This window comes from Malus domestica, chromosome 07 (assembly GCF_042453785.1).
Source record: "Malus domestica chromosome 07, GDT2T_hap1".
NCBI lineage: Eukaryota > Viridiplantae > Streptophyta > Magnoliopsida > Rosales > Rosaceae > Malus > Malus domestica.
This window is the reverse complement of record NC_091667.1, coordinates 17106241-17124775: the sequence shown is the minus strand read 5'-3', so window position 1 is coordinate 17124775 and position 18535 is coordinate 17106241. Positions and strand designations below refer to the sequence as shown.

Sequence of the window (18535 nt, the reverse complement as noted above, 5' to 3'; positions counted from 1 at the left end):
GACAAAAATATACTCAATTTTTGTCAAATCATTTGGCCCATTGTTTATTAAATTGAGGATATTTTTGTTAAATCATTTGATCTATTGTTTATTAAAATTAAGGATATTTTTGTCATTTTGATTCTTATTTAATATATTTTTTTATGAAATAACCAAAATAATTGATAGTGGAAAAACTCGTAACCACTTCTATTGATTTTAAATCTCAGAACTAAAATAAGAAGTTATACAAATTTCAAGAAATATGTTAACTAAAAAAAAACCTAAATTCAAAGTCAATACGACAGGTTACGATATTTCACTACTAAAGCGAGAAAGTTAGTCTTCACCAAATCTAATAGTACTTTTTAGTCCCTACACCTTCAAGCTTGAGCTCACAAACCAGTAATCTTCTGGGTCAATGTAGTTTTACTCCTCCTTCACCTCAATCATGCAGTCAGCCGTGCTCTCCCATTAACCCATCGGCCCAGCTTGGCTTTTGCCACCAACAACCGGATGGTTATGAATGCCAATTGCCAAGTTTGGTGACTTATTACACCATGCCTACCAACCGTTCGATGAAATTCCTCTTAAAAGCCTTGGGTCTGGAAACCCTGTTTTCCTTTCGCTGTACGCACTACCCACAATTTGGCCAGCTGAAAATAACTTTTTAACAATTGAAGTAGCGTTGACACCGAAAGTCTTCGGCAATGTCGCGTTTGTTTTGTCAAGAACTTAGGAAATTGCTAAACCCCATTTGCAGATTTTGTCCAAACTAACCCTCACAGTCCTTCAATGATCCCCCAAGCAGGCGTTTCTTCTTCTTCTTCGCCGACGCCGCTGTGGACGTACGACGTGTTCCTCAGTTTCAGAGGCACAGACACCCGCACAAGTTTTACTGACCACCTCTATGCCGCGCTGACTCGAAAGGGAATTATCACATTCAGGGATGATGAGAAACTCAAGAAAGGAAGTTCCATCTGGGAACTCTACAATGCAGTTGAAGAATCAAGGTGTGTCATTGCCATTCTTTCGAGCAATTATGCCGACTCAACTTGGTGTATGGAAGAGCTTGCAAAGGCTGTTGAGTGCAGGAGAGTAATGGGACAGATACTAGTCCCGGTTTTCTATCACGTACATCGATCCGAGCTGCGAAACCAAACAGGGAATTTCGGGAAAGCGTTTTGTAAGCTTGAGGAACGAGCCGTTAAAGGCAATTTAGAAAAAGTACAGAGGTGGAGAGCTGCACTTGTTGAGGTAGCTGACCTCTCTGGATTCCATTTGCAAGACGGGTACGTAAACATACTTTTTTACTTTCTTCTTGTAGTGATATTTAAACTATGGTTTCACAAAATATGAGATGGTGATTTATTACTATTAGTTGTAACCTTTTGCAGATTTGAATCAGAACTTATTCAAACTATTGTCGAAAATATTTCCACCAAATTGAATCAAACAATCTCCAGTGTATTTACGGATTTAGTTGGGATGGATTCTCGCGTAAAAGAAATGCTTTCGTACTTAGAGATGGGGTGGAATAATGTACGCATCATAGGGATTTGGGGGATGGGGGGCATCGGAAAGACAACTATTGCCCATGTAGTTTCTGAAAGGATACGTGCTCAGTTTGAAGCTTACAGCTTTCTTGCCAATGTTAGAGAGGTAAGTGAAAAACAAGGTCTAGTTCATTTACAAAAGAAACTTCTTTCTGATATATTGCTGGAAAGTAATGTAAGCATGCACAACACTCATACAGGAAGCAGTATAATAAGGCACAGACTACGAACTAAAAAAGTTTTTATCATTCTTGATGATGTGGATCGGTTAGAACAATTGAAGGCATTGTGTGACCATAGTTGGTTTGGTCCAGGGAGTAGAATCATAATAACCTCAAGAGATAAAGGTGTATTGCTTAAAGGTGGAGTGGACGAAATAAATCAGGTTAAGGCGTTAACTAACAATGAAGCTCTTCAGCTCTTTAATTGGAAAGCCTTTAGGAGTGACCAGGTTGGAAAAGATTTTTTCCAGCTATCCAAGAAATTTGTAAAAAATGCTTATGGCCTCCCATTAGCCATTGAAGTTTTGGGTTCATCCCTCTTTCGTAGAAGTGTTGAAGAATGGTCAAGTGCATTGTTTAGGCTAGAAAGAAAGCCTGTTGAAATGCTTTTTGATGTACTTAAAGTAAGTTTTGATGGATTACAAGAAATAGAAAGGAAAATATTTTTGGACATTGCATGTTTCTTTAAAGGAGAGGACAAATATCATATAACAAGAATACTAGAAAGTCGTTATGGCCACTGTCCAATCATTCATTTTATAGTTCTCACTGAAAAATGTCTTCTAACTACATTCGGAAGAAAATTGTGGATGCATGATTTGATAGAACAATTGGGGTGGGAAATTGTTAGTCGGGAGCATCCTGAGGCAGGCAAGCGTAGCAGGTTGTGGCTTCCCAAAGATATTGTCCCTCTGCTTGTACATAATAGGGTAAGAAATTACTCGAAATACAGATTTAGAGATTGTTAAACTTAAAAAAATAATTGGTTGAGTGTCTTGTTATATATATATTTTTTAACGCTTGCTACAACTAATTCTGTCTTCTTCTCTGTTAGGGAACAACTTCGGTGCAAGGTGTATTTCTGAATTTTGAAAAAGAAAAGGAGATTAAATTGAGGGTTAATGATCCTTTTTCGGAAATGAAGAAACTAAAATATCTCAAAATTTGGAACGGAAACTTTTCTGTGAACACCAAATATCTTTCTAATGAGTTGGCACTTTTGGAATGGCATGAATGTCCTTTAAATTCTTTGCCATCAGGATTTGAATCAGATAAGCTTGTCGAACTCAAGATGAATTCAAGTTGCATCAAACAGCTATGGACGGGGGAAAAGGTAAGATCACAGTTAGTCTTCTGGATCATCCTTGAATATAATTTGAAGTTGAGGATACTGTTAGATTCCACTTCCTTGTCTGAAGAAACCCTGCTGCCCTTTTTAGGTTGTATACCATAAAGACTTTTCAGTCTGTCTAATGCTGAAACATGCATGCATGTATGTTACACATCATCTTTTTTTCCATAATTTTTATAGATGGAAAATGTTTAGGTAGACATATATCATACAAAACCAATAGTACACATAAATTACTAACGAAAAAAACAAAGCACATGAAAGTATCTGTGACACATTGTCTTAGTGTAATATAATTCCCATTTACAGATCATGAGAATGTATCCATATTATCGTAATGTTATACAGTTAAACATTTCACATCATATGGTATCATGTTTACATGATGCAACATAACTCTCTTTTATTTCTGGACGTTGTCCTCACTGTGTTTTATTATACATTCTTATATGTTTATCTTAGGTCTTGTTTGATAGATTTCATAAAATACAAGTTTATAAACAATGCACATGTAAAATAAAGTTGCATTAGTTAGAATTTAATTTAGAATTATTAATAAACTTTCTAAAAAGTAGTAGTCTAAAAATTACAGGCTACTGCTAGCAACTTTCCAAAAATGTATAGTCATCTCATATAAACATACACTGAAAGGAAAGATAAGGGATCTAACTTAACAACAACAGCAACAACAAAGCCTTTTCCCACCAAGTGAAGGGTCTAACTTAAAATGCGGAAAAAAAGCACTTACATATTTTAAACCAAAAATTGAACTTTCGAGTAGGTGTCTTACAAGAATGTATTGCCAATTTTTCTACCAATTATTTTTCTTTCAAATCATGCGATTATTTTTCAAATGGTTTCAGCGTTGGAGCAGGCTAACTTTCATTGATATGAGTGACTCCCAGTACTTGATCAAGACCCCAGACTTTACTGAGGTTCCAAATCTTGAGATTTTGGTGCTTCAAGGTTGTGCAAGATTGGTTGAGGTTCACCCAACCATTGGAGGTCTCAGAAACCTTATTTCTTTGAATATGAGAAACTGCAAATCTGTTGAGAGCCTTCCACCTTTCAAAAGTTTGAAATCTCTTAAAACTCTTACTCTGTCCGCTTGTTCAAGACTCAAGAAGTTTCCTGAAGTTGAAGGAAATATGAAATGCTTGTTGAGAGTCTATTTGGATGAGACTGCTATAGAGGAATTGCCTACATCAATTCAACATTTGACGAGTCTTACCTTGTTGAGCTTAAGAGACTGCAAAAACTTTTTGTCTCTTCCGAATACCATTCAATATTTGACATCTCTGAAAAGCCTCATTTTAGCTGGTTGCTCAAAATTTGATGAGATACCTGAGAATCTGAATTGTGTGGAATGCCTAGAGGAGCTTGATATAAGTGGAACTGCTATAAGAGAATCACCGTCTGTTGTAGGTATGTTGAATCTGAAATATCTATCCTTCCGGGGATGTCGAGATCTGCCTTCAAATTCGTGGCACTCGCTCTTTAATTGTTGGTGGTGCAGCAAGAGCTATGTCCCCACCAGTTTGTTGTTGCTAACCTCAATCTCAAGTTTAACTTCTTTGACAGAGCTAGACTTAAGTTATTGCAATTTAATAGATGGAGCAATTCCCCAAGATTTTGGTCACTTAATCTCCTTAAGAAAATTAAATTTGAGTGGCAATAATTTTGTTCGGCTACCAGAAAGCATCTGTCAACTCTCCAAGCTTGAATCTCTCAACTTGAGCAATTGTCGAAGGCTTCAGTTGCTTCCTGAACTGCCGTTAAGTGTTCGGCATGTGAATGCAGAAGATTGTATTTCACTGATGTGTTTCCAAGATGAATTCAAATTATGGACTTCAGCTGTCTCAGGAATGACTACTGTCAATTCCCACAGTTCATCCAATAATCCAGAATATTACACGTCAGCACCAAGACGTATCTCAAGAACTTACACTTCTGGAGGCTTTGGAATGACTACTTTCAGTATATTGTCTGAAGATCAAGAATGGAAACCATGTGTTGATTCATGGTTACCAACTCAAGTGTTTCAAAGAGACCTATTGGATTGTAGGTCATACTCCATGAGCTCTGTTTGTGCCCAAATTGAAATCCCAGAGTGGTTCAGCAATATAGTTACTGGCGATTCCATAGCAATCCCAATACCTCCAAATTTGAAAGATAATAAGAAGTGGATGGGGGTTGCTGCTGTTTTCTTAGTCAAGGGACGGCCTTCTGTTTCCAATAGTGAGTCAGATACAGAAGCTTCTGATTACTTGTACAGATTCACATTGGGAACTCATGAGTTTCGACTGGAACCATATCTTCTTGACTGGAAGGAAAGTTGCACTTTTGTCAGGTCTAGTTCTGATGATTTTCTTTGTTTTTTCTATGAATCTCATATGCGCTTTCCAAAGACGTTAAATGAATCAAGTTCAATGTGGGCATTATTGGAAGCCATTAACCCGTGCATGGAGGTCCAGAAATGTGGGATACGTCTTGTTTACAAGCAAGATACTGCAGGGTTTATCCAGACATTCATGCTGTGTTTTGGTGGAGGCCAACATGAAATGAATCTGCAGGAAGTTGAAAAAGCTACATTTGAGTCTGGATGGTTTAATCTAGACAATAAGTACATTTTCAGATGGTAGAATTTCATTTTCCTAGAACTTTGTTCTTTGCATTGCATTAAATTTCTTCATTATTGAGGTGACGTGGTCTTCTAAAAAGTTAAAAATTAACTCGTTCTTTGATATATATACATATATCTCTATAGAGATGTATGTATGTATTTGTGCTTGCAGGGATTTTCTCTCTTTAAAAAAGGGTCATCATCTCCCGTGTGGACTCCTAAGGGCAGACTTTTATATGGACTTGTATGTACTTATGAAGAAAATACCTTATTGTCGTCAAATTTGGGGTTTTACGTACCACGGGGCACAGTTTTTTGAGCGTTTCATTCTCTCGAATTCTAGTAGCATGAGCTGCACTTTGTTTCAAACCGATAAACCTGGCGCAGAGGTTCAATATGTGCATTGCTCGGTGATAGTAACTGTATGTGCTTTCATCGCTCCACGAACATCCAAACATCGATTCTTGAGAATTTTGACACTCCCAATTCATTGTTTCTCTTGACATTTTTCTGTAATATGGTGTTCGGCTGCAGAAGATGGTAATCAAATGATAAGAGTACAAGGCATCATGAAAGATTGGTTCATAAGGCTTACTGATCATGTCTGATGCTCAAGAGCACGGGAAACGCACCCGTTGTAACTTGTAAGTAGCCTTAGATCTTTCTCACTAGATCAATTTTGTTATTTTTGGGCTACTTCCTTTTGCTGCTAGTAATTACTGTGGCATTCTAGATGGATAAAGCGATATGATGTATATAACTTTTTCACGTAACATTACATTATTGATCCAGAATACCGTTGTGACGTAGGAGATTTAGCCAACTTACCACACTATCAAGCCTCAAGTTTTTCTTGGAACTCACAAATAGACCAGCTAAAGCTTTATATGTTGACATCACATGCAATATGCATTATTTTACTGAATAATCTGCACAGCAAATCGTTTTAATTATATAATTAAGAACATAACCATGTTAAGGATTCCGTTGGATTTGGCTTGGTTTACACCTCACACTAAGAACATAACCAAATCAAATCAATCTGTTTAGGCCTTGTTTGTTTGTTTGTTGTCTACTATTGGTTTGGCGCTTCATAGCTTCTCCGTCTTCTACCTTCACTAGGACAAACCTTGCAAGTTGGCATTTATATTTTTATTCAACATCTAGTGGCCCAAGTCTCGGGTTTGAGACTTGGGAGCAGCCTCTCCATAAATGGGGGTAAGGTTAGCCGATATTCACCTCTCCCAGACCCTGCGTAAAGCGGGAGCCTTGTGCACTGGGTACGACCTTTATCTAGTGGGGTTGTCTAAGCCAAGTCAATACTAAACTGCAAACGTGCTCAGTGATTGATTGTGTTCGGCTAATTTCCTTCTTGAGAAATTAAGAAATTACTGTATTTATCTACATACTATATGGAAAAGGAACTTGGCACAACGAATTGAAGATAACATCTTATCATTGAAAATAGAGAGATTTTGTGAATAAAGCTTTTATTCTTCCATAAAACTAGTTGGCAATATGATGTGGAGCTCAACTTCTTATAAGCTCATGTAAAGTTCATTCTTCCAACAATGTGGATTTTATTTTCAACACTCCACTATGTGGCGAATTTTTAAGCCAAATATATGTACAACACCAAATGGAATGACGTGGAGCACATATGGTTGTTGAACTTCACACGTGAGACAATTTGTCTTGATACCATGAAGAAGTTAAAGGCTCCATCATAAAACTCTTTGAATCATAATACGGTCTAGATCTTCGCGCGCTGCTCTAGAAATCCATAGGGGTCATCGTCATCACCATTGTGACATCCTCGTTCGACGCCATTACCACCACGTGCTCCACCTGCGTCACCATGCCTAGGCCCCGCCGCAAGCACCGCCAGAGCCAAATCAAGAGAAGATTCAAGATTCGGATCCGAATCCAAATCCCAAAATGCCGCAACAAATAGATAAGGATCCACTAACGGTTCATAATCCAGTTCAAAAGCCATAATCTCTCTCCACCATGGCCAACGAAAAACCAAGACTTGGGCTATCAAACTTTTCGTGCCCGCGACTATTGTGGATGCTACATCAAAAAGGGTTACCGTGGGCTATAGCCTAGTAGCTTTAATTGAACAAATAAAATTTTACATGTAATTTTCATTAATTTTCGAACATAGCTCATCATATATTTAGTCACTAATCCTAGTTCTCTCAATTTAATTATAAAAATATCTAATATAGTTACAATCCATCTCTATTTCTTACATCATTTCTCATCGCTTCTTGTACATATATCTTTCAAGTTTAAATTTGTTTGAGTTTTAACATGTATTTGTTTAATAACGAACAATTCTTGACTCATCTTGTGAAAATTTTCTTAAGCTTGCTAATACTGTGAAAAATACAATATCGGTTTTCTTTGTTTACAAGATTTAAATGTTTAAGTTAGCTCATCCCGTGAAAAATTCCTAGCTCCTCCGCTATTAGCAGTTGGTAGAGCAAGAAGCGAATGAAGTTAACAACGACATGAATGAATGAAACACTTGCTGCAAAAGACGCAGCTCTGGCAGTGCTTGCGGCGAACCCTGTGGCTCCTGAACCGGATCAAGAATCGTTAGTGGATCCTGATCCGTTTGCTGTGACTTTTCGGGATTTGGATTCGGCTCCTGAAGTGACTTATGAAGCAGCTCTTGGCGTGATGACGAAGGTAGAGTACGTGGAGGTGTTAGCGGCGAACGTGGATGTCGATGCCGATGCAAAAAGCCACAGTGGTGAACCTCGTCTACGAGTCAATTCAGGATTCGGATCCGGATCCAAGTTTCGAAAAACCACAACAAATGGATCAGGATCCTTGTAAACGGTTTTGGATCTGATCCAGGAGCCACAAGTGCTGGCGTGCCGTCGCAAGCACCGCCAATGCCACATCTTTCGCAGTAAGTGTTCCATTCATGGCATTGTTAGCTTTATTCGTTGCTTGCTCTGTCGACCATGCAACCTTTATTGACGCAACAGCCACAACAACTGCGACCTCAAGAAGTTTGCAAACCCACTCTGGTTTCCCGTTTCCCGTTGGCCATGGTGGAGAAAGGAAGGACGACAAGAGAGGGAGGACATGGCTCCTGAACCGAATGCTGAATTATTTGTGCATCCTTATCTATTTGTTGAGGCTTTCGGGATTTGGATCCGGATCTAGATCCTAAATCGGCTCTTAATCCGGCTCCGGCGGTGCTCGCGGTTGGGCTGGACGTGGTGACGGAGGTGGAGCACATGATGGTGCTGGCGGCAGACTCGGACGCCACAATGGTGATGACGATGACCCCATGCGGATTCCTAGTGGGGCACGCAAAGATTAAGACATTAATATGTTTAAAAGCCAATTGGTTTGATGGTATAAACTCAACAAAAGACAGTTGAGGTTGCACTACAAAACTGTTGACAATTGACAATATACAAAGAAACTCAACTTCTTAATTATAAGCTCATGCAATATATGTTCTCTTATCAATATGATATTCATTATCAACATTTTGAGACGGACAGTGATGATGTGGAAGTGGAATGATTCATGATTTTAATTTAGGGTTTAAGCAGTTCAAATAGGTTAAACTAAATCAAACCAAACTAATTGCAGGCTATTTCAAATCAGTCCAGTATTGCACGTTTTTTCTAATGTCAAAACCAAGGTCTAAAATATCGATGATATCGAAAATATCGGTAGTCCAAAAACATGGAAATTTCAATGGAAATATCGGGATATTATCGATATCGATAAAAATTGAATAAAAAAAGTATGGAAATTGTAAGAAAAACTTGGAAATTTTTATTGAAACTTTGCATGATGTTTATTTAGTCAATTATCTATTAGTTTATCACAAAAAATTGGAAGGAAATGTATTGCATGATGAATTTAACTGATTTAAGTTGATTATATAGTAAGCTGGCAAACATTGTGAGTGTATAAAATATGTAGTAATTAATGAAAGAAGTTTAAACACACCATAATCATTTATATATAATGAATTAGTACAATATTTTACACTTTATACATTGCATGGTAAAATACATGAGTGACTTAGTAACACATAAAGTTCCTATGAGGTTCAAAATTTTCACTATCTTCATCATCTCTATGTGTAGAGTAAGTGTATTGTGAAGAGTAGTTATCAAATGATAAATCCCCAAAATAGTTTTGCATGTAATTGTTAACATGCCACCCATATGGATCCGAGATTAGTTGACGTTGTCCATAAGCAAAATCATTTGAAGATTGAGTCTTGGATTCTTTCCATGAGTCGCTCGATTCCATCCTAACAGGAATGGGATATGAAGGGTAGGGAACTGGTTGGTTATGAGTATAACCATAGTTACTACTTCCCAGTCCAACAGAGTCCGAAGTTATAGATAACGAGTCATCTTCTTGACTTGACAAAGTCCCTTTGCCTCTTTCTCTACGAGTATAGTCCTTCCCTATGGCACCAATTCCTAGTCCTGCTCGCCTACTGTCATGGTCCTCATCTTGTGTTGCATGCGTGAAGTTTGCCTCACTAGTGAAGGGGCTCATAAATACGGGAGGTGGTCCAACATAGTTTCCATATCCACTACTACCTCCAGCTCCACTATATCCTTCATCATTCCCACCTTCGGTGGTAGGTGAGTCTCCTGATCTTGTACTAGAGCTATCATTAGTATCAACAGCTTGTGGTTGTGTAGGATTGGAAGAAGGTGGAATTCTAGTGTTTCTTGGTCTTGGGCGCAAAAGTTCTTCCAAAGAGTCAGCGATGCTAGATCCCACCTCCTCATCTAATACTCTTTCTACATTTATCCCTTCATTACGTGCTTTTTCAGCAACTCTTAGAGCTGGGTTGCCTTCATCGTCATTTAAATGAAGAGGTCTAATCCATTGACAAAGTTGGTTACCCTCTGTATCATCATCTTCAGCAACAATATCAAACACATCTAGTGGGTCACCATGGTCGACATGATCTATTTCTGCTTCCTTATCTCGAATTTGGAGCTTCATGTTGTAGTAGCAATAAACTAATTTTTCCAACCTACTATGAGCCAACCTATTTCTTTGCTTTAAGTGTATGAGTGCAAATGTACTCCAATTTTGTTTCACAAGAAGATGAGGAAGCTGTTTGTGATAATACTTTGATTGCTAACTTTCTCACAATTGGTGCATTAGTTCTATACATGATCCACCATTCAGTTATAATGAAAAACAATGTTGATAAGCTTAATAACTCCAACAAATTCTATTATAAACTGATAGTGAAATATGTTTACACTCACTAGGAGACATTTTTGTTCGAGCAACAACTGATGTTGGTTCTCCAAAAGTTCTTCTTGCATCTTTAAACCATGTTAGCTGAATTCAATCAATCGTGTTAGTTTAATCCAACAATGTAATTATTATAATTTAAGTAATTGTGTACCTCATTTCCAAATTGGCCAACTACTGGTGATGCAGGGTCTAATTTAGAGTATACATTATGTACAACACATATAAAGGTACCATCATCTCCAACACCGGGTCTGTATTGGTATCGAGGATTCAAATAATATGCTATTCAAAGAAACACATACTCTAATTAGAGAAATAATACTTATGCAACTAAAGAAATGAATTGCAAATTATGGCATAATTTATACCTGCTGTATGCAAATCGTGGTATAATGTTTTATACCATCGGTCATCAATTATCTTTATGACCCACCTTGCACCATGTTTTCTTTCCAAGTCCTCCTTCACTACACACATCAACTCATATATTGCCCCCATAGTAGGATACACTTATGTGTCAACGATCCGTAAAACTTTGTAAAGAGGTTTAAACACTTGGCACACATGTTCTAATTGAGTCCAAAAAGCATGATCAAGCACTATACTTTCCACCATACGATCTGCATTTAAGCGACTGAAATTGTGGTTAGCCCAATTGTCACTAGTGAATAGTTGCTTCAACCCTGCTTTCTTCTTAAGTAGGCTGTCTAATGCAATATAGTTGGTGGTGAATCGAGTGGTAGCTGGACAAATAATTTCTCATTTGCAAAATTCACGCATCTTTGCCAACAACCAACCGTGATTGTAAATATAATTTGTGATTGTTCTAGCTCTTTTTACGACATTAGCAATATTCTCTCTCTTCCCCATTGCCTTAAACATGAGATCAATACAATGTGCTGCACATGATGTCCAAAACACATTATGATACTTCATTAACTTTTTTCCAGCTTTGACAAATGCAGAACCATTGTCGGTCACGACTTGGACAACATTATGCTCTCCCACCTCCATGATTACATCCCTCAATAATTTGTAAATATACTTGTAGTTCTTTATATGGTTTGAAGCATCAATGGACTTAAAAAAAATTGTCTTTCCCTTGGAGTATACCATGAAGTTTATGATAGACAATCTAGTCGGGCCAGCCCATCCATCACACATGATTGTGCAACCATTAGTTTCCCACTTTGACCTCAACTTGTTAACATACTCGCCAATGTCTTTATACTCCATTTCCAAATATTTGTTTCTTACCTCATAGGGAGTGGGAGGTTGTACTCCAACACCGGCCTGTTGACATCCCAATACCATATTTTTTAAATGATGTGATGACGCATTCTCAGCAGAGACATTTTCATAGATAAAGAACTTGCTAATTAGACGCCCCATTCCCTCTTTCACATTACCTCCAGTGAAATAACGCCAAACACTCTTTTAATGTGCTTTGGATGACTTACATAAACTTGGGGCCATTTATGGTGTTGGTTGTGATTCTCTAACACTTGCTCCTCGTCTCATTTGTGCATCACCACTTGTCCCGGAACCTTGTGCTCTATTAGGAATTTTATAAAGGTGTTCTCTTTCCCATGCTGACTGTTTGGAGGCACGTAATGCTTGTTTGAAATTGCATCGTTCTTCAGGTCCCATGTCATCATCACATTCGTCCTCATCGTCATCATCATCACTGTCAACCGCTTGGCCAATGAATTCTCCTCGTAGCCTAGCTCGAATATTTTCCATTCCATGTGTTTTCTTTTCCTTCTGGTGTTTTTTATTTTTTAATAATATGGTGATGAATGCCTTCACTTCTGGGGGGGGGGGGACATTATTGCATCGTTGGACATTATTTCCTAGATCTAATCCACTAAGATGGTACTTAAGTCGTGTTTTCGTCACTCTTCATTACCCGACCACAATATTTGCAAATTGTGCCATGTTTGTTTCCGTCTATTGGGTCTCTAGTTCCCAAGCTGGATCACGTTTAGTAACTCCACTAGACATCTTAAACGTACCTATATTTATTTTTCATGGAAATTAGGCAATTATTTTTTGGCCAAAAAATATAGTAGTGACGGCGGCTATATAAGAGAACCTAAATAATAAAGTTATTCTACAGAAGAATTAAATAGGAAGTAAAGAAAATGATTGTAAGAATTTAAGTAATTATAAAAATAATATGGAATAATAAAACCTAATATTAATGAATAATAATCCAATTTGATAATAAAATAATAAATAACATTAAACATATTAAAATTATCCTAGGGAATAATTATACAACATTAATTAATTACTTCAAAAAATTAACATGCAAGTATTATTTGGTTCTTTGATCACATGCATGGGTCCACACAAATTTTGTTGTTGTTGTATAAATTACAATAATATAAATATAAGTTTGTAAACTTACCTTAAATATGGAACCCTTTGTGTAAAGGTGTTGACCTTAAAAACTACCTAGCCTACGTGGCGCACAGGCCGAGTAATCTATGAGCTAACTACGTCCTTTGGTTGAATGCGGGGCGTGCCAACTCGTCGACTGAGCTCGGCCGAGGAGTAAAATATGTTGATGTTGCATTGAATGCGCGGTTGACTTCTGTGTCTTGCGATTGTGACCGAGGAAGGAACACGTCTCGGCCTCTTGGGTTCTCGAACCTGAAGACAAGGCTACTATTCTTACAAAGTTCACAAATCGTTGTTGTTGGATTCGGTCACAGTGATGGTATTCATCAGAGTAAACTCACGCCAAATCGACACCAAAGTGTAAGGGCATAAATACTCAAAGCAGATATAAGTCTTAACAGTAAACGTGGTTCATCCGTAGAAATGCCGAACTTTAAATCCCACTTGAGAGTATCCAATCATAAAGTAACTCAGCGTGCAATGTGTCGAGCCCAATAAACTGTAACACCTCACTTCGCCGAGAAGGCTGATGAGATGACCTCGACCAATAAGGATTCGGAAATCCTTCTTGACCAAGACTTGGATAGATAACCAGTCGCCCTCGACGCAGTGCTGTCTATGCCGACTGAAGATGCTGTGAGATGGGCTGATTCTACGGCGACAGTGTTGTTTATGGCAACTGAAGATATCACCGGTTGCCTTCACAGTGCTGTTTATCCAAACTGAAGGTGTGTCGGTAAAAAGAAAAAAGAAAAATCTCAAGGTTGTTGAGAGAATTTGCGCAAGGCAGTTGTGTGTTGAATTGGAGGGGCTTGTTTCGATGTCTTCCCTCCCTATTTATAGCAGCTAACTTGTATTGAATCATAATCACTCTTGGATTAAAACTCCTTCTCATTATCCAATTTCATTTCGGCCAATCCTATTCCTACTAGGACTCCGAACATAACTCGTTATCAGACCGTATTCAATCTCAGCATCCTGATCCCGTCGAGACTCTCTCTCACAACAGGATTCGTCCACATTCCACTTTCCGATAAGATATGGCCAATTCCGACCGTACAGCCCATGGGCTAAATATCTCCCATTGACACCTGTACACGATTTTTGGGTCGAGAAAGGATTTAAACCCAGCCTATCCAACACTGGGCCAAGTTAGCTCTAACTCGGCCCAAACAATATTTTTAGGTCCAAAAATTTTCCCTTCACTTCTGAGGTCGTCGACCTATATTCCTTGGTTTGAGCCTCGACCTTGAAGAAGTGAAACCGGTTCTTGGGAACTGCCACCACGCGCATTTATGAGACGTGATCCCACAATCTTGATTTCCAAACCATCATGCCGCATGTCAACCCCCTGGTTACCCTAGCAGCTTTTAATCATGATTCTTGAAACCATGCGACCGTCGAAACGTCTCTCTTGCATTAAAACTGCAGTTACACGCCATCATGCGTCCTTAATCCATGAAAACCTCGATCCTCTCGCCTTGATTTTCTGAACCTATACAATGATTACTATCTTTCCTGCTCGATCTTACCCTTGATTTTGAAAGTCAACTGTTTAGCCTTCCGTTCCAAATGCTTATAAATACCTAGACTTTTTCCATTCATACCTTATGCTCTCTTAAACCTTTGAAATTTTCTTACCGTTCTGTTTTCTTCTAGAAAAAACTTCAAAAACAAGGATTCTGACACTTTCATCTCAGAAATTTCTAACCTTTCCTCAATGGCCTCCTTTGTATCACAACTCTCTTCTGAGTGCGACCAGTGCAAGGATTTCATCGATCAGCACACTATCAAAACTCTGCGTTTCGAAGGTGAATCCAACACTACTTACTAAGTTTTGGACCTACTCTTCAAGGATACAGTGCCATCATCCATCACCAACCTGTTCAAAAAATATTGTTTAACATGTTTGTTGCAAGGATTCGATTGGTCGAAGTGGTGCCAAACAAAACCCCAAGGATCCTGGCCTTCACCTAATGCAAACTAGGTGGCATGGGTCGTTTGAATGGAAAGGTTCTTCGGTAAAGAGTGGAAAACTCTTGGTATTTACGACGCTATCAATTTTTTGACTATGGAGATTACAATGGATAAAAGCTCCTCATGGCAGCTCTTAGCCTCTGGTGCTCGGCCACCAACACCTTGGTCATTCCATTTGGTCATATGACTCCTACCATCTTCGACATCTCGGCTATCATTAGGACTTCTCCTTCTGGCATCTCGGTCGACGCTACCCTTATTGGATGCCCTTCTAACCTTGACCTCAAGGCGTTGTTCGACGATCGAGCCGTCGAGACGTTGAGCCAGGAAGGTCAAGAGCCTTCAAAAGTCGATGTTCAGAAATTGCACAAGAATTTTCTGAACTACAACACCCTTATCCTCCATTTTGCTGGTCGAGGAGAAGCGAGCCTTCGGAAGGGGGAACACGAGGCCTTCCTGTTCTACTGGTATAACAAATTCATTTGTTGTTCCAAGTCAAATAAATGCTTAGTTGAGAACATGCTGGTAGCGGAACCCTGGCTAATGGCCATTCTTTAGCGCTCAGCCCCACCATCTTCACCAACCTTCTTCATTGCTTGGCCTAGACGACCCTCAACAAGATCGACCCGCACCAGAATGGACCTCTCTGGGTGTTTCAACTTTGGTTGCAGGTTTATTTCTTGACACTTCGGTTAGAAGTCTCCAACCTCCAGTCTACTATAACGCTCAGCCTTCAATTGGCCTCTCGACCAGTGCCCCCTCATCGAGCTGAAAAAGTGTTCAAACACCTATTCGGCCTGGATGTCATTTCTGATGATGAATTTTTGATATATCGTCGTCAAGAATATCCTTGCTCCACCAGGCTTCCCTCATCGACTTGGAGTGACAGTGAGGATGCTATTTTTCGTCAAAACTAGGGGTCGTTCGTGTTAACTCATGACCTTCCCCTTGGTTGTGATGCTCATCGGGCGAGTTGGGAAGTCTGTCACCCCCACTTTACCGCCTGACAGCTCGGTTACCTCCAAGGTTGCCCATTGCCTTTACTTTCTTCTCGCTCCTTTCTGACCCGATTGCGCGTCTCTTGTTCTTCAGAAAGGGAGTGTAGAGACGCCGAGAAAGAATTTCAAGAACAATGTATGAAATTTCATCTTTGACCAAATTCTCCTGAATCTCTCGGCACTGATATCTTTGGTGACTGGTGGGAGGAATATACGCACGACTTTTTTGGCATTTCGGTTGAAGAAGTAGTCAACAAATTTTTTGGTGACCGGCCCAAGAAACCCTCTGCCCCTCAATCTAAAGAAGCGCCCCAAGGTATACCACTGTTTCTACCTTTTTTTTAGACATTTGGGTAATTCTATTAACGGGACTTCGCTTTCTTAGGTGGTCGAGTACTAAAACAGACAGATGTGGTTGCCGCCCGATAGTGGTCAAGAAAAAATTGGCCTCTTCCTCCAAGACGACCAAAGCCACCACTCAAAACCTACCGAGCAAACGACATCACCTGGTCACCGAGACGACAGGTGAAACTCTTCGTCCTTATAAACGCGTCAAGAAATTGGTGAATAAGGGAACTCGGGAGATTCATGTTTTCTCCAGCCACACCACTGGGACCACCACCCCGAATGCCTCTCCTCCTGCTTCCGTTGCTCAAACTTCGGCAGATAATCGGCCTTCTCTGGCTGACCTGGCCACCCAAGCTCAACCAACACCTGAGGTCCCTGGGGTAGTGGTTGAGCTGGTTGCTGCACCCTCGGTTGACTTGCCTGCAGCTCCAGGGTCAACAGGAGTACCCGTTCTGGGGGAAACGACTCATTCAATTATAAAGGATCTCTCCAAGAATCCGAAGCATTTGGTTGTTATCTTAGAAAAGGTATGATTACGCTGTCAACTCTTTTTGCTTATTAAATATTAAACAATTATTAACACTTATGTTTTAGGATGATGGGAGTGACGAGACTCCGCTGGCGAGTCGCTCTCGACCAATCTAGGCTTCTTCCGTTGATCCTCCCCCCGTGGTTGAGGCGGCCGATCAGGTTAATCCTCCAACGGTCGATCATGGAAAGAAGCCTATGGTCGAGCCTGAAGCGACGTCAGAAACTCCACTTCACCCTCAGGACCAAGACCTCGGCATCCCTCATCAAAAAGTGACCTCGACTTTTGTAAGGCTCGATTACTTTCTATTGTCAATTTGTTAAAACATGTCTGAACCGAGAAAATATTAAATGTCAGGTGCCCAGTTATTCATTTCTCTGAAAATTTTATACGCCGAAAGGTGTTATCTATATTTCCTGGCCACCTTAGTGGCCATCGAACATAAATAACCTTCATCGGCCGCGTGAATTAAGAAGAAGTCTAAAACATTGGGCTTGGCCATTAAGTTCTTTAGGTTTGAGCAATGAACTCGAAGACATGGCCGAAGTCACCTCTCGGCAGGTTTAAAACAAAAACCTTCTTGCTATATTCTTTTGTGATTTTCCTCGCGCTTAAACTGTTTTCATGTGTAGCCTTCATGGGAAGTCGAGTTTGATGCTTTTCTTTTAAGCACTTCTGGAGCAGCTGGTCCTTTGGCAGCTATGACTGAACCTGCCGAATCATCTGTTCTTGTTCGGTTGCAAGAAGTTTTGTCCCTCTCAGCTTCACAAGTCTTCAAGTGCAAAGGTCTTGATTTGTTTGGTGCATGCCTAAATGACCTCGGAAGTGATGATCAATTGAGCACCGAAGCTATCATTCAGGCGTCGTCTACCTTGGAGCGAGTTAAGGAATCCTTCAGTACTTTCGAGAACGCTCTTCAGGCCGATGATGACTTGATGAAGATGCTCTTCGTCCGAAGATCGATACTTTAAAGGTGAAAAAGGAGGCCCTGGCCGACCTCGACCGTCAAATGGCCAAACTGGCAAACCGAATGTCGGCCATTGCTTCTGATCTTACGAGTGACTTTGAGTCGGGTGGTAAATCTTGTTTAATCGAATACACGACGAACGTGAAGAGAGTCGAGCAGCTGAAGATGGACAGGAAGAACCAGTAAGCCGAGGTCATAATGGGCGAGCTGAGGTGGTTGGAGCTGAAGGCCCTTCTTGGAACTCTTCTTCCTTCATCACCCTAGAATTGTTTGACTGTAAACTGACTTATCAATGAAATGAAACAAGCTTTTATTCTTGCATCTCCCATTTGACTGGGTAGTATTTTTTTAAGAACTTTCCATTGATTGGCAACTTGTGAATAATAACGATTCGATCTTTAAGATGATATGCCCTCTTGCCAAGGACCTTATGGACAATGAACGGTCCTTCCCAATTCGGCTACCATTTACCGAACCTGGGGTCTTTAATTCCCACGGGTAGCACCGTTTGCCAAACTAACTCTC

At 39.7% G+C, this 18535-nt stretch overlaps 1 protein-coding gene and 1 long non-coding RNA gene across 3 annotated transcripts; both read left to right on the top strand.

The window, feature by feature from the left end:
* The first annotated feature begins 260 nt into the window (after positions 1-260).
* On the top strand, positions 261-6305 carry LOC103439113 (TMV resistance protein N). Of its 2 annotated transcripts, none has more exons than XM_008377666.4 (5): positions 261-1271; positions 1377-2466; positions 2592-2870; positions 3752-5526; positions 5656-6305. In XM_008377666.4, coding segments are annotated over exons 1-5 (3642 nt in total). In that variant the 5' UTR covers positions 261-774; the 3' UTR covers positions 5657-6305. The 2 variants fall into 2 exon arrangements, with proteins under 2 accessions (XP_008375888.3, XP_070680806.1); XM_070824705.1 differs by having other exon boundaries at positions 547-1271; positions 1377-1641.
* A 10246-nt stretch (positions 6306-16551) lies between these two features.
* Positions 16552-18331, top strand: LOC114825780 (uncharacterized). Its single transcript, XR_003774575.2, has 3 exons — positions 16552-17041; positions 17109-17330; positions 17676-18331. It is a non-coding gene; the product is annotated as an uncharacterized lncRNA (long non-coding RNA).
* Positions 18332-18535: the final 204 nt, after the last annotated feature.